Source organism: Phalangium opilio, unplaced genomic scaffold (assembly GCF_054372755.1).
Source record: "Phalangium opilio isolate 3A_F unplaced genomic scaffold, DU_Popi_V2 ptg001170l_1, whole genome shotgun sequence".
Lineage (NCBI taxonomy): Eukaryota > Metazoa > Arthropoda > Arachnida > Opiliones > Phalangiidae > Phalangium > Phalangium opilio.
Genome location: NW_028324255.1, coordinates 11,792,819 through 11,809,801, shown reverse-complemented (window position 1 = coordinate 11,809,801; position 16,983 = coordinate 11,792,819). Strand labels below are relative to the sequence as shown.

Genomic DNA, 16,983 nt, shown 5'->3' with positions numbered 1-16,983 from the left:
ACTTCGTTTATTCTATTGAATCTTGTGTACCAGCGTTTCCCACACTACCAGCCTAGCAACGTTCCTCGAACATTATCAAAGTTTTGGTTCAGCCAATAAGCATTCGTATTTCACTAGGCTACGTGACTGTAGCCTGTCAAATACAATTTGTGTTTACAGCATGTTCAAAGCTAGAGAGCCTTGTCTCCACCTCTATGAATCACTAACCTTCGCCTTGGCTTAACAATATACCCCCGTTACTATTTCAAAGCACAGTAAGGTTTACAATTTGTGTTTACAGCATGTTCAAAGCTAGAGAGCCTTGTCTCCACCTCTATGAATCAGTAACCTTCGCCTTGGCTTAACAATATACCCCCGTTACTATTTCAAAGCACAGTAAGGTTTCTTTATTTCCCTCCCTTGTCTCCCTAACCCCACCCAGAAACAGTGGATAGTTTTTGATTATCTCTCCTCTCCAAAAGCCTGAAAGAAGGAGAGAACCCCCTCTCCCAAAACATTTTTCGTCCCACTCACCTCTCACACTCACGAGCCATTGCTAAACGTTTGGTTTTCAAACTCACCCCCTTTTACACCCCTTTTACGCCGCCCGTAGAAACTCGCGCTCTTTTAAAATTTGTATTTTGAATTGGCCAAGAGGTTCACTCCAATGTTTCATGATATTAAATCGTGGCCCTCATTTTCTTGCCTTTTATTTTGTTAGAGGCCTACCACTCCCACTCACCCTCCACTCACAATAGTATAATTTCTGATTCTCTCCTCTCAAAACGCTCATTTCGCTCCAAAAGGAGAGGAGAGCGCCCATGTCTGGTAGGACATTCATAATACAATATAAACCTAGATACGTACACAGCAAGCTCAACGTTGAGTCCAGAACAAGAAATGACGTGGCAAGATTTGCTAATATGTATACAATGTTAATTTAATTACAGCTGGTGAAAAAGTGGATAAACTGAAAAGTTACGCTAATTCGAAAATGGAATCTAAAAAGACACTAATGGGCACATGGGATCAATATTCAGGGGACACGAAGCACATCTTTAAAATTATGAAGATTCCTTTTATAAAATTATAATTACAAAATTCGAAATAAAAATATATATATTCAGCATTACATGCAAATTAGTCAAATATCTTTTCGCCGATTCTAGTAACTTAATTAAAAATACTGTTAATCATGAACATTTCCTAAAACCCATATAAGGGAAAATCATTGCGGGTTCGAAAAATGTTTCAAATTTGGCTTTAAAAATACATACGTTTGGAGGATAATGTTTCTTAAACCAATAGCCTAATAACCCCAATAGTAAAGACGTCTTGAACTCTTGACCAGGAAAGAACATGAGTAGAGGGTGAAACATTTTTAATTGATATGGGTAGAAAATGCACTTTCTATATGCAGTCTAAAAACAACACCTTCGTTTTTTCCAAAAGCAATTAAACAAATTTTAAATGGAGGATAAACTAGTAGCGGCTTTTGAAACGTAAAATATTCCTCGAAGGAAAATTGGTTTAATAAAAATTATGACTCATAAAACGTTATGAATTAGTTACGGAAAATTAACCAAACTTAAATATGAATGTTATTTAATTATAATGGGAAAGCGTCTCAATAGTGATTAGTCAAAATTTTAATACGATAAATTGAAAAAATTGTTTAGAAAATATTTAAATAATAAAGACCTTAAATAAAAAAGTATAGTGGGTTATGTTTAAAATTTTGAGATTTGAGTTCAAAATGTTCTTTGACATTTTTCCCTAAGGGAAAAGGGTTTGCAAGTGGCAATTTGGTATCTTCCCTATCAACCGATTTCCCTATGGACCGTAATCCCACTCGACCGAATATCCCGCAATGATGTTAGATTTCCAGCCCAATGGCTATATTCCCGACGGACCGAAATCCCAATCGTCCGAATACGCCCCTAAAAATACTTCAATATAACTTAAATCACTGTAGCCGTCAGCGATTCGGTGGTGTAGTGGATACGGTGTTGAACTGCGAAGCGATAGGTTGTTGGTCCGAATCACCAAAAGGTATGATAATAAAATTAAAAGTAAATGTTTCGTGATACTAATTAAAACGCTCACTTTCATTCCTACAAGGCAAGAGATATACAGGGTGTTTCTGGAAAGTTTGGCACAAATTAACAGGCATGTTCCTTGGGTCAAAAGGAGTCCGAAAGGTCCTGTGACGTTTTGGGGTAAAGCGCTCCGTTGCGACGTTATGGGCTCTCAAAAGTAGGCCAAAAAACAAGGAGATTTGCAGAATTTAGCACTAGTATTGTTGTTTTGACCCAATTGTTTTCGATTATTGAGCATAAGGCAATAATTGAAATATGTTCTAACCTAGTGGAAAACCGTGAACGTGTTAAACGGCCAAAAGCGTTAATCCCTTTGTTTTTATTAATGATTGTAATTAAAGGTAAGGAAAGTAGCTCAGATATCGGTTACTTATTTGTTCAGATGTACTGGTAATTGACCAGTCTTTTATTCTTTATTTCAATTAGACACATCACTTTTAAAATAATTCGAATGAACCCCTTAACCTTTACAATAATTCGAATGAACCCCTTAACCTTTACAATAATTCGAATGAACCCCTTAAGTTTTACAATAATTCGAATGAACCCCTTAAATTTTACAATAAATCGAATCGAACCCATTAATTTTACAATAATTCAAATCGAACCCATTAATTTTACAATAATTTGAATCGAACCCATTACATTTACAATAATTCGAATTGAACCCATTACATTTACAATAATTCGAATTGAACCCATTACATTTACAATAATTCGAATGAACCCCATTACATTTACAATAATTCGAATGGAACCCAATTAAATTGTTCTACAAAAATTGTTCAAAATGGGCACCACCAACGTTTAAGCAAACTTGCGCGCGTCGTTTGAAAGATTCACGAACACTTTCGAAGATTTTTTTCTTTGGGGTCATCTCAAGGACTTGGTATACCGAAGTGAAGTTCGCGATGTCGAAGACTTACGACAAAGGATAATTGATGGATGTAATAGCATCCGTAACACGCCAGAAATCTTCGAACGTGTTCGTGAATCTTTCAAACGACGCGCGAAGTTTGCTTAAACGTTGAAGGTGCCCATTTTGAACAATTTTTGTAGAACAATGTAATTGGGTTTCATTCGAATTATTGTAAATGTAATGGGGTTCATTCGAATTATTGTAAATGTAATGGGGTTCATTCGAATTATTGTAAATGTAATGGGTTCGATTCGAATTATTGTAAATGTAATGGGTTCAATTCGAATTATTGTAAATGTAATGGGTTCAATTCGAATTATTGTAAAACTTGAGGGGTTCATTCGAATTATTGTAAAGGTTAAGGGGTTCATTCGAATTATCGTAAAGGTTAAGGGGTTCATTCGAATTATTGTAAAGGTTAAGGGGTTCATTCGAATGATTGTAAAAGTAATGTGTCTAATTGAAATAAAGAATAAAAGACTGGTCAGTTACCAGTACATCTGAGCTACTTTCCTTACCTTTAATTACAATCATTAATAAAAACAAAGGGATTAACGCTTTTGGCCGTTTAACACGTTCACGGTCTTCCACTAGGTTTGAACTTATTTCGATCATTGCCTTATGCTCAATAATCGAAAACAATTGGGTCAAAACCACAATACTTGTGCTATAATTCTGCAAAATCTCCTTGTTTTTTGGCCTACTTTTGAGAGCCCATAACGTCGCAACGGAGCGCTTTACCCTGAAACGTCATAGGACCTTTCGGACTCCTTTTGACCCAAGGAACATGCCTGTTAATTTGTGCCAGACTTTCCAGAAACACCCTGTATAGAATTAATAAACAAATTGTGCTTAAAATGAAGTACAGTCTTAATGGTAGTTCCATAAATGTCTTTAAGTTTTAAATAAAAATTTTAATATTTTTATTTCGGGTTGGTTAGGTTAGGTTAGGTTTGGTTTGGTTTGGTTCCAATAGTTCGTTGACACCTTTTCCAAAATATTCTCCTTTTAATTAGCTACCACCTTTTCCAAAATATTCTCCTTTTAATTAGCTACCACCTTTTCAAAAATATTCTCCTTTTAATTAGCTACCACCTTTTCCAAAATATTCTCCTATTAATTAGCTGCCACCTTTTCCAAAAGATTTTCCTATTAATTAGCTGCAACCTTTTCCAAAACATTCTCCTACTAATTAGCTGCCAACTTTTCCAAAATATTCTCCAATTAATTATCTGTCATCTTTTCCAAAATATTTCTATTATTGCTAATAAATTGTTCGTGGTAAGAGGCGGGCTATTAATACTCATATAAATAATCTTTTTACCTCCAAACAAGGTTAGGTTAGGTTAGGTTAGGCTAGGGTAGGGTAGATGAGGTTCACCGTAATTAAAACGTAGTTAAAATAAGTGCAGTAATACATTTTCAACTCACATTTATTTTAAGAAAAATAAGTTGTGAAATTAAAGATATATTTAATGCAAAACCACACAGTATGTCTTCTTCCAGTTCAATAGAATTTCGGTCCAATGGGACTATAATAAAATCGCACCTTTTGGCTACGTTCGGTCGAATGGGACACCCCAAAAAAAACGTTCTGTCGAATGGGAATTCGGTTCAATGGGATCGAAGCGTTAATTCTAGTGTTTTTATTATCTTTGTTTAGACTCAAAATCGTCAATAGAAACAAAAATAAATAGGGGAAAGTGTCGGACTCTCTCCTTCGTCTGTGACATGCATTTGGAGGGGTGAATGCATACTCACGAAATCTGTTTCATCCCCCTCACCTTTTCACCACGTACCTAAGATAATTTGTGATATTGTGCGTGAAGAAATAGAGCGGTTTTATTTTACATTTACTGCCTTTGACTGAGGCTAACCGTGGCCACTGCAGTTTACCGCCACAATTTAATTTGATGATGTACATGATTGTATAAATTTAGTTTGCTAATATTAAAACCAGGAGCAGATGAGCTCCTGTTAAAACGTTTTAGCTTTTAATGAAAACCCAGGGCCTAAGTTTGAACGAAATTCTAAAGGATTTTAAAGAAGAGTTTTTTTTAATTAAATGTTGATTTCAATAACATCTGCGGCTTTTTTAATTTAATTTCGGCGTGCTAACGTTTTAAACAAACTTTAACCTCGTTCAAACGCGAAAATAACACTAAAGAAAATAGAACAGAACGCGGAGGTTAGGACTCTTCCTTGAGATGCCTATGCCAAATTCTCCCGTTTGGTGGCAAAGGCAGGAAAATATGGCAGTCCGGCGCTTTCATCTATTTAATTTTGATAGAACCCACTGTACTTTGGTCTTGAAAAGGTTAAACGTAGATAAATTACTGAATGGAAAAATATAATTTTGATTTGATGGGTAAACATTTTAATGAATCTATCAAAACATTGATTGGTTAATTTTGCCAATTATCAATTTTGATAATGATGTTTAATTTACTATGTTGATTATTATGTTGAAAAAATTACACTATTGAAAATCAGACAAACTTCGTATTCTTCAAAATACTTTTTAGTTAAGTTGTGAACATGTTTCCTTCTCTGTCCATTATGTTCCTACTTAAACTTCTATTCCCAAAAAGGGTCCAATCTTTGTTAATTGACGATTACAACCCAAAATATATCATAGTTTTATCGATAACATGTTTCTAACTTCCAAAAAAATCTTAGTTACATTGCTTTTACAAGTTGTTTTTCATTGTTGCATCTTAATCCGAAAAAAAATTGTTCTTAGTTATGTGTTCATCGTTCAATGAAAAATGTGCCAATGTTTCAAACTCAGACTTTCCCAAACGTTATGCAAGTTACATTGGAAATATTTTTCGTCGAGTCGTCGAGATCATTGTCAACATTTCGAATGAGGCCACGACAGAAGCGCCTGTAAGCATTGCTCCCCTAATTACAAAGGCCATTCGGATTTCCTTACAGGTAATTACGTTAACTTCCTTTTCAAATCCTTGTTCTTTCCAACCCAATTTTCTTTCAAGGGAGCGAAGCATGGAGTTTCTTGACTACATTGCACGAAAGAGCGCAGTCTTATCAAGATAATACAATTCAAATATTACGAACAGTAATACCACCTGCCTGGTGGTATATATAGTTGCTAAGACCCCTTTCGCAACTGCAATAAAAGCGCCATCTAGTACACATATAGTGTGAAAATATTTCCTCTATGAAACTGGATATTTCCCCACATAAAAAATCGACACGCTCGGGCCTAGATCATCTCGGAGGCTCCGGTTGTACCTTTCATTTAAGTTCGCTTTCAAAATTAGCAAGCTTATAGTTTTTCTAAAACACGAGTATCAAATTTGTTTTATTTTTTTCAAAAAATTCCCATGTTATTTCTATGAGAAAATTTACAGTATTTTGTAAAAAGCTGTGAATAATTTTCGAAACACTTTACTCAACACAAAAAAAGTTACATCCAATCAAAAAACCTCCCGCTCTCTCAGAATGATGTGCTGTGAAAACGTGTGAAAGGGACTTAGAGGAGCTTGTACAGAAAATAGATCGATACGCCTAGTTGCAATATAGGAAACCATATCGCCGCAGGATTTATCGCAATTATAGAACAAATATGTGTGGTGGTTACGAAACAAAATTATCAAAAAACATTCTATGATCAAAATAAATTTTATTCCCAGCTTCAAGGATTTACACAACCATTAGTAAGAAAGTACATTTCCAACTTTAAGTGTATAGACAATATTTTTAATTAAAAGATAAATAGTAAAACTTTGTAACGGGAATTTAATTTCAAGTTAAAACACAATTGTATTGTTCATAGCTAGGAGCTTTTGATTCAGTGTGTTCAAAAACAAACTAATCATCACCCAAGTCCTGCTTGGTTCGATTATTGTAAAATTATGCATAATCGTAATATATTTTACAAATTAAGTAGATTCAAGGATATAATATTAAATAGTCTATAAGTACGCGTCCCTCTTGTATAATTAATTAATGTATGCATAATTGGTAATTATTAATATTCCGCAATACGCATTATCCCAAAATATTCACTACAAATATAAATTCCATCACTATTTTCTAAGGCACGAATGATATCATAAGTTTTTAAGATACGTTCCATAAGTTTGTCACTGGTTACAAATTGGAGCTTGTCATGAAGTGTCGTAGGTCAAACGTCATCGATGCTAGCTAGTAAAGCGACACCTGGTGAGGCGCTGTCAAAGGTTTGGTACAGATGGACTGCAAAACCTAGTATAGTCAATTCTCGAACTAGCTCGAGCTGAAAGTCTCTAGCATTACGAAGTATAGGTAGTGTTATACTTATGGAAGAACATAACTTATAAACTTATGATGATATAAATAGTTATTTTTATAATGAAAACCTTCACGAGAATCAACTCCTCCAGAAATGTTACGCTTCAAATTGTTTTCTATTACGTTTAGTTAGTTAACACTCGCCAATCAACAAGCAAATAGAGGCAAAATGTAGATTGAAAACTTTGTCTAGTTTCTGAGAACTGGGCGTGGGTACGGACCAAATATAGAACACGAGAGTGTCCGATAAATTTCTAAAATGCCTTGTAAGTCACCGGACATTTTTAGCATTATGTTTAGATCTGCTCTGTTACAGTGCCATTCTCAAATTAGCTCTGAATAATATTTTAGTTATAAAATACGCGCGATGATGAAATTTTCCTCCTATACGTTCCCAGCCAAAGCAGGTTATTTGTGGCCTTTGCTCTAATCTTTCCTTCAATTTTAATCTTGATTTTTTTCCGCGTCAAAAGTGCTGATATGAAACAAGGCAATATAATTTCAAACGTTTTCTAAATTTAAATAAGTGCAGGAGGGACATATGACCCCGGCGTGAAAAGAAAATTAATGATGATTTTATCGATTCTTTTACTAATCATAAGACCAATCTGCATTGTTGAACATCCAAGAATTAACTACCTCCGAATGATTTTAAATTTCAAACTAGTTTGAGATTTCATAGATAATTTGATTTTAGCACTGCCTTCTTGTTAACGAAATTTCCGTGGCAAGCTCCGTGTCAAGTGAAATCAAGCGCGAGATTTGGTTAAAATCGCACGCAATATATGACAATCGTGACGCGAGATATGGGGTACGTTCAGAAAATAAAATTTCAAGGAAATCGCTGTTTTCTTGATGTTTGTTTGAGGGGCTTGAGTCGTCATAGTGACGTAAAAGGTGGGTGAATGGAAGAAAAGTGACATTTTGAAGTTAGGGCTGTTTTGGAAATTGTTAAGAAAATTATGTCCATTTGAATGGTAGAAGTAGTTTTGTAAAGAAAACTAATACAATTACAGAAGGAATAGCATTATTGGAATTTAATTTTGAAGTCCCGCGCCAACTTGTCGTCTGTCAAGAGTTCAAAAGTCAAGCGCTACGTCACGCCATCGTGCTTGGTAAGCGTGGTCATCAAAGAGGGTTAATGAACGTATACACGGGAATTTTGTTAAGAAGAAAGCAGGGCATTACGCGATTGGTCGGAGGTACGAATGTCAAATTATCCAAGAAATTTCAAATTAATTTCAAATTTTAAATCAGTCGGAGGTATTTTCTGGTGTGCGGATTGGTATGCTAATCGATAAAAATTCACTTGATTTTTCCTTTTCACTCTTCCTTTAATGGACGAACGCGAGGGTGTTGAAAACCTCATCATGAAGTCACCTTTATAATAATTACCTTTACGACGTCAGAGTGACGTTTTCAAAGTCTTTATTTGGTCAAATGTTAAAATTTTCACCCTATAAAGCTCAATTTAAAATAAACTTAGCTAAATATAAGTTACCAGTATAGACCTCAACTGATACGTGAAGCCATTAAAATATTATAATGAATCTTTTCTATAAAATTCTCAACCATTTTCCGTGTAATATTTTAAAAAGTAACTTATTATCATGGTTCCCTCCGACAACAATTGATGTTTTAACTGTCAATGTTTTATAGCTCGGCAGTGGACCCTCTCCAAGACATTTGTCCAAAACCAGTACTGTAAACCATGCTTCCACCATAATAGTCAGAAGATATCATTCCCCCCTGCCCGAGAGGTTGATTGTAATGACTCTGAACATATCGGTTTAGTTCCTCCTGCGTGTCGAATATCATGACCATAAATGGAGAGCCGGGCACGTGCTCTCCCGACCACTTGACTTCTAGTCGATAATCTCCTGGTTCTGTTGGATCGTATTTACATAAGATGGTTCGATCCTTCTGGCTTTCTCTTTGCATTTCAACACGGAATGCACCTAAAATGAAAGAATACGGAAACTCTATTACAATCAAATACTTTGAATACTTGGTTTCCATATTCTCTATGAAGGCAGTAGAACTAGGCGTTTCAAAGGCTTTAGAAAATTGTTTCATTGGCGTGCCTCGAGTATGGTGAGAGTGACGATGTAAGCTTGGAATGTAATGGCTACATTAATATTCGATGCACTTTTATATTACACGGATAATTTGATAAGTATAAAAGTATAATTGATTTAAATAAGAGCACGAATATCGAAATTTTGTCTGTACTTACCTTCTGACCAATTTCTTGTATCAATAGGATATTTAGTCTAAAGCTTAGTTCCCACATGGATGAAAAAAAACTAACAGGGATAAATCACGGCGGTAAAATGTTTGTTCGAAACGCACCCTCGCGGCCGAAATTATAAGAACCGGAAACATTCAATTTACCGATTCAATCACGGGGTCAAGTCGGTTGTTGTTTCGTCTGCTTTTTGTACCCACGTAATCGTAACCAGGGCCGGAAATAAGCACAGGACACTGGACATTGTCCAATAAAATTTTAAAATGTCCCATAATTTTTTTAAAAACTAAGGGGGTCACTGGACATTTTGACCAATAAATTTTCCATAGATTTGATAGCTTAACTATGAGGATGCGACACTATTTATGCACACGCCAGTGGACAATGTCCAATAAATTTTCCAGTCAAATAGGGGGTCACCGGACACATGTCCTATAAGAAATTTTCCTTATTTCCGGCCCTGATCGTAACCGGGAATGTTTGCTGTTCTCGCGGTTACGGCGAGCTCAGCCGCCGGCGGCTCGGGAATCGGGATACCGCTGATACCTAGCCAAGGCTTAGTGTAGTTTTCGTCGAGTTTACTATAATTCGCAGAGCTATTTTTCTGTTGGAATTAGGGAACTAGTATAAATATTGAGTAGAGTGTCTGAAATATTCTTTAGTTAAAACTATTCACAATACGAAAAATTATTTGGCAGTAAGGCACGAAGATCTTATCAATCTGGGTAGCTTTTGCTTGGACTTTTAAGACGCCGTGTATCTGTTTTTTACGAGGAATGTTTTCTGTTCTCGCGGTTACGGCGAGCTCAGCCGCCGGCGGCTCGGGAATCGGGATTCCGCTGATACCTAGTCAAGGCTTAGTGTAGTTTTCAAGTCTACTATTATTCGCAGAGCTATTTTTCTGTTGAAATTAAAAAAAACTTATTTAGTTGAAGACTTTAAATGACTCGAAAAGTTTCGAAACTTTAGCTTTAAAACGTTGAATATAACGTATGCAAGTTACCAACCCTAACAAATCTTACGAAGATTCTCAAACGTCTAAAGTTGGAATCGACATTTTTAAATTAAAGTTCCCGAGGTTACCACGAGATGGCAAAATTTCTATAAATCTACTTCCGAATTTGAATCGGTAAATGAGCTAAAAAAATAAAATCGAAATCAAATCTGGCAGCCTTGTTGGTAACAAACGTGTTTCCCTCTTAGTAATGTAAAGTCTACGAGTTTGATTTATCCCTGTTAGTTTTTTTTCATCCATGGTTCCCACTTGACCAAAATCACGACGGAAACACTGCGTAAGTTCCTCTGCGGTAAAATATCTACCGCAGAACGCGACTGAAACAGCTTTCGGTCAGACAGAATTGGTGTTCTATTTTTACGCAGAGGCCGACGTAAATTCATTTTGATAACCAATCAAAATTCTTTTCAAGATGAAGCTTCTTTTGACGTCATAATCGGGGAAATTTTTATCCCCCGTTTTGAGTTATTTAACTCGCCAGTCGCCATTGCCACGTTTTCGTGGTATGAACTTAGAAGTTTGAATTCTCTAACCAGATTTGATCGCGAGTCGCTGTTGCCGTGTTTGTATGTTGTAAACTTTAAAGTGTGAATCTCTCTGACCTGTATTTGATGGAAGTAAGCTAACTAATTAAAATAACACCAAGAAAAAATCGAAGACTCTTGTGGCTCCGAATCCCAGTTCCAACTCATGCCACGTGACTACCGGTCGATCGCTTTTTCTGTCAGAATTCGGTCGAATGTATGAATCGAACTAAAATCTTGCCGTCGAAGGCAGCGCTAAAGTTTTGGTCAAGTGGGAACCTTGCTTAAGGCTTTCGCCGTAGGTCATAACCTCACTATTAGTAGTTTGCGTGAAAAAGTCCGAAATATGATAGAACGAAGTCGCTTTCGTGTGCTGGTAGTAGCGACATTAGAGGTTTTAATGACCGCTTTGGATAATTATGGTCGTAGGGCCTGTTTATGTTTCAGCGTTGCCTACGCAATAAGAATTACCGCCAGTTCGCCATAGGGCTTGCAGACTATATTTCTAACATTTTAGTTCACCTTTTAAATCCTGAATGAACCAAAACAAAGTTACTTTTATGAATCACCCCTTTTGAGAAAGATAGCTAAGCGCCCCAAAGTAATTAAGGCGTTAGCCCAGTCGATCCCCTATAAGTTCACTTTTCTCCTGAACTCCAATTTTTGCTTGGCGAAGGCTACTGGGCGGGATTTATAAGTGCACTTATAAATCCCGCCCATTAATTCCTCCAGGTTAAATCTAGAGTTCGTAAGGAAAGTCACCTTCTAGGGGATCCAGTGGACCCGCGCTTTGCTTTAATTCTTATGCGTACGTAACGGATAAGCACACTAAAAATGAGCGTGAATTAAGTATATCACTGCATATATTCTTGAATGGCAAAAGCATGCAAGAAATTCGGTGGAATTTATCTCATTCATTTGTCAAATGAAAATAACGTGTCAAATTACATACCTTTTGGTCCACGTATACGAACAGTCAGCTGTCCCGCACCAGCACCTCTGGTGTCGCAAATAAACCTGCTCTGGTAGGTAGCTAGTACCCCCGGCTCAATACCAGGCCCATAAACCCGGACTTTAGATGCATCTGGAGCACCGGCAATGCGCAGGGTAAATGGACTTCCTAAGCAGAGCGCAAAACAATAAACATTGATTAATTTTTGGAATTTTAAATATAGAGTTATGGTTAAAATGATGAAAATCTACCTGGAACATGATCACCTCCATACTTGACGGTCAACGCGTGCCTACCTCCCTCCTGCGGTTTTAAATAGAGAGTAAAGGTTCCATCTCTGTGATCATATAGTTCGCAATACGCGACTTTATGAGGGCCCATACAGTGAGCGGTTAGTTCACCTATAATTTCAGAAATGATGAACATTAATTCTAACTTCATTAAAATTATAGTTTCCAGTTTCAATCATGGATCCAGTTCGTAAATATTTATTTATAAAATTTTGAAATTGAAATATTAACCTGGACCAGCTTTTCTTGTGTCAATAAAGGCCTTTATTTCCTTGCCAACTGCTCCACCTCTCAACCCATCACCGGAACATATAACTTTGCCAGAATCGCAATTTGCAGTAACATTAACTTTGAAAGGACACCCTTTAACTTGACGCTCTGACCATAAGACGTTTAATAAGTAAGCTCCAGGAACTAGTGGTGTATAGAGAGCTTTGTACAAATTGTTCCCAAGGAGCTGCAACTGCACTGGAATGTCTGCTTTGACACCAGTTAGACTAACTTCTGGATTTCCTGTTAACATGAAATTACACATTATCAAATATTTTTGAGAAATTTGTTGTTGGATTTGTTTTTGGGCATAAAACTGTATTTACTAAAACATTCAATGCATTAGTGAAATAAAAGAGAATTACCTGCTCCCGCCTCGGAGCCATCAATAATAAACTCCGCTTCTTCAGCTATCCTAGCCGCGGCAAGTCCATGACCTCTAAGAACAACTTTAGTGTGGTCTGGGGCTGCGGTAATTTCCTCGGCATAGGCCAAAAATGGTGATTTTGGTAATGGAAGGTCAGCAAAATACATGTATATGTAATGTTCCCCTGTGAAAATATTAATCTCCGTTAAGTTATCGTCGTCCTGTTGACTAAAACATCTATCGAATTTAAAAAATACCTTCCAAATGTGGTACGAAACAAAGTCGGTATTTGTGACTACCCATTTGTTCAAGATGCGTTTCCGCCATTCCAGCAGGACTCCTTACTTCAATTTTTAGTTTTCCTAGTTTTAATTAAAAAATAAATTGTATCTCAGTTTTCCCAAACCTGATTAAAATTGCTCATAATTCAGCGGTAAATCCTTTTACCTGGTCCCGCATCACCAACATCGATGGGTATTCGTTTCTCTTCACCCACAGTTAAACACACTCTGCCCTGCGTATCAGATATGCTTTCCCATCCACCAATAATTCGAACTTTGGCTGGATTAACTACTTTGGGATGTAATGGACTTCCTGTAAATGAAATCACGCAATATGGAACCTTTTAAAAATGGCTTCGAAGGTAACCACGGGTAGACGGAGTATATTTGAAAAAGTCACACGAAGCTGAGAAATAAGCATTTGTTTTTGCCAGTAAAGTCCAAGCACTTCAATTGGCCACCATGGGCCACCGCCTCATTTTTCAGCCTAGTTAGCACCCTATGGAAAGTTAGCAAACCTGGAATTTCTCTGCTATTCCAGAGGACTTTCACATCAAAGACACCAACTTCTTCAGGTTTGTAAGTAACTACAAATACTCCATCTTCTTCTTCTTCTATAGAAGTTTCTGCCTCAGTGTCTGGTCCTGTAAAAGAAGTGTTAAAATATATATCAAAATAATTCTGAAACAAATGGTTAAGAGCTAAGACTGCCTCATATACAGTCGCTTGTTGAATGAGGGTTGCAGAGATAGCAGGAGAGAGAACGAAAGGATATAGGTGCTTTCACGATTATACGAGGATTTGGATTTATGTGAAAGGATTTGGGAATGATTTGTACGATTTGAATGACTGGTGATTTGTCAAGGATTGGAATGATTTGTACGATTTGAATGACTGGTGACTTGTCAAGGATTGGAATGATTTGGATCTGGCTTGGCAAAGGCTAGTGGGCGGGATTTATACATGCACGTATAAATCCCGCCCACATATGCCTCTAGCTTCGCCAAGCCAATTAAAGCTGGAGTTCGTAAGGAAAGTCAACTTGTAGGGGATCAACTGGAGCCGCGCTATGCTTGAAGCACGCGAGACCTATGGTCATGGGGTACATTTGCAACTGTTGTACCCGAGGGGTCGAACGTTTTTGAAATAGTGTACGGATTTTGCAATATTTCCCTTGATTTCGTTAGATTTTAAGGTATTTCCAGTGATTTCCTCGGATTTTGAGATTTTTCCCGTGATTTCGTCGAATTTTGTGATTTTGTTTTTGATTTCGTGAATTTTGTAATGGATTTCGCGATTTCTTTACTTATTTTATTTTTGATTTTGTGATTTCGAAATCAGCAAAAATACGTTTGATTTCTTTCCCGATTTCTGAATTTGTTATTGATTTTGTGATTTATGGGATTTCGAAATCAGCAAAAATACGTTTGATTTCTTTCCCGATTTCTGAATTTGTTATTGATTTTGTGATTTATGGGATTTCGAAATCAGCAAAAATACGTTTGATTTCTTTCCCGATTTCTGAATTTGTTACTGATTTCGGATTTCTTAAATTTGATTTCGCGGGTAGCGTACGGGATTTCGTGAATGACCCGGCCCCTCGGTTGTACCCCTACAAAGAATAAAAATATTGTTGGCTTACCATCAACTCTAACTTCAGGTTTTCCATAGAGTCCTGCAGCGTTAATCTTAAAGGTGGATGGAACTCCAACTTGAGCATGGGTCAAGCCATTTCCAGAGACTTCCGGAGCTTTGCCATCTTGAGCGATGAAGGTAATAGGGCTTCCGGGTACTTCGACACCCCCGTATGTAATGGCAATTTTATATTTTCCAGGTACAGTTGGCGTGAACTCTATAAGTTCGCCGTCTCCATCCGGAGTACCTTTTACTTCGATGGGTAAGTGTCTGCCCAATGGGCTAGTTACTGTCACATCGAGCTCGGCGTAACCAGCTTCTCTCCGACTTACTATCGATGTAAGAATTTTTCTTATTTTTTTTTCTTATGTTAATAATATTTTTCGTATTATGCTCGGTTTTCACTGGGCGTTTTTCGCAAAATTTCGCGTAAACGTAAAATATTTTACAATTTATTTTTTTTTGCGAAATACGCGTTTTGCCGTCGAAGGCTCGATTCTATTTTTCGTTTTTCTCCTTTGCGTTTTTTTTTCTTATGCACTAACCGACCCATCATAAGCTTTCTTGGTTTTACGTCATTGAACACATGGGTAAAGGTTGTGATTTTTGTCGCCGTTTTACGTTCTCTACACTCGCTTTACGTATGTGGTAAGCCTTGGTTGTGAATAAGAAACTATACAAATTAGAGCCCAGTGGCTTCGTGATATTTAAATATCGAAATTCAATACGAAATTAATTACTAATAGGAAAAATTAGGAAGTATCCTTATCTTTGGGATAAAAGACAACAGAATGACTTCAATCTCCGAAATTTTCTCATACTTTGCGGATTTATTTTCTCGTTTTTTATCCAGTGAAAACTGAGACCCGTCAATAAGAACCACTGCCGCGGATTTTACGTTTTAGCGTTATTTTGCGATATTTTTGCATTGCGAAAAACGCCCAGTGAAAACCGTGTGTTATTCCGAATCACTTACACGCGAGACTTATTCTTTCATTGACGCAGAATGTCGTTGATTTTATTTTCTGCAAGCTAACTTTACTAGAATCAAATACTTGGCAAGAAAAGGGTGAACCGGCAATTGGTTTTCCAATAAATAAGACTTCCAATCGATGAGTGCCGACATGTTGCGCTACCCATTCAACTAGAAGACTTCTATCTTTCTGTTGATAGCATTTCACTGGTAGGGGCGCTCCATTCGGACCTTAAAGAAAACAATATGCTTTTGCCTTGGTGTTCGATAGTATTATTTTCGAAAATTCATACTTGAAACCAAAATATCGAAATCTTTGGCCTCCCCAACACCTCCAGTTTCAATAAGGAATGTGGTTCTCGCGCTAACAGACGCCGCTTTCAAACCGGCACCGTGAGCGATTATGGAATGACTTGGATCTCTTATCTCGACAATTTGTGGGCATCCTGAAATCAGTGGCAAGCTTCTGATTAAGTAATTGTTACGGATATAAAGGTCCTAAAAAATTACCAGGTGCTTGGTGTCCGTTAAAGTAAACGTCAATTTTGTGTGGAAGATCGGTTCTGGGATGATAGGAAACCTGGTGCACTCCAGTTCCTAGTTCTTTAATTACGTGTTTGACTTCTCTGCCACCCGTTGTTATGAATATGCTTAAACTCCCACGACCAGCTCGAGAAGCATCCACTGAAATGTTTATAAGTGTGCTAAGTTATTCAAGAATGCCCACTTCCGCACAATTTTCGAGAATCATAGCCTAATTCCGCGCACTTTTTATGGCCTATTTGCGCACAATTTTTATGGACCATTTGCGCACATTTTTACGGCCAATTTGCGCACATTTTTATGGCCCATTTGCGCACATTTTATGGTCCATTTGCGCACATTTTTATAGCCCATTTGCGCACATTTTTATGGCCCATTTGCGCACATTTTTATAGCCCATTTGCGCACATTTTTATGGCCCATTTGCGCACATATTTTATAGCCCATTTGCGCACAGTTTTTACATCGAAATTTTAGTTCACCATTTTTTACCATAACTCATTTCCGCACAGTTTGCAAATAAAACATTTTTGATTAGGTTAGGTTAGGGCAGGGTTAGGTTAGGTAAGACTATGCTACAATAGAGGCTTGC

The 16,983-nt window shown here is 37.0% G+C and overlaps 1 protein-coding gene and 1 long non-coding RNA gene across 3 annotated transcripts in view; one reads left to right on the top strand and one right to left on the bottom strand.

The window, feature by feature from the left end:
* Positions 1–4,647: 4,647 nt before the first annotated feature.
* LOC149587286 (uncharacterized) lies at positions 4,648–6,552 on the top strand. Of its 2 annotated transcripts, none has more exons than XR_016380317.1 (3): positions 4,648–5,365; positions 5,741–5,886; positions 5,994–6,552. It is a non-coding gene; the product is annotated as an uncharacterized LOC149587286 (long non-coding RNA). The 2 variants fall into 2 exon arrangements; XR_016380316.1 differs by having other exon boundaries at positions 5,741–5,934.
* Positions 6,553–6,623: 71 nt separating this feature from the next.
* jbug (filamin-type immunoglobulin domains fbug) overlaps positions 6,624–16,983 on the bottom strand; it is a 55,230-nt gene continuing 44,870 nt past the window's right edge. Inside the window, exons 33-44 of the mRNA XM_089863606.1 lie at positions 16,359–16,532; positions 16,142–16,294; positions 15,852–16,079; positions 14,883–15,206; positions 13,759–13,884; positions 13,407–13,553; positions 13,217–13,321; positions 12,958–13,143; positions 12,554–12,835; positions 12,284–12,433; positions 12,033–12,200; positions 6,624–9,251 (exon numbers count right to left, since the gene is read on the bottom strand). Of these exons, the coding sequence (XP_089719732.1) occupies positions 8,947–9,251; positions 12,033–12,200; positions 12,284–12,433; positions 12,554–12,835; positions 12,958–13,143; positions 13,217–13,321; positions 13,407–13,553; positions 13,759–13,884; positions 14,883–15,206; positions 15,852–16,079; positions 16,142–16,294; positions 16,359–16,532 (2,348 nt within the window). The 3' untranslated portion in view covers positions 6,624–8,946. The remainder of the gene's footprint in view (positions 9,252–12,032; positions 12,201–12,283; positions 12,434–12,553; positions 12,836–12,957; positions 13,144–13,216; positions 13,322–13,406; positions 13,554–13,758; positions 13,885–14,882; positions 15,207–15,851; positions 16,080–16,141; positions 16,295–16,358; positions 16,533–16,983) is intronic.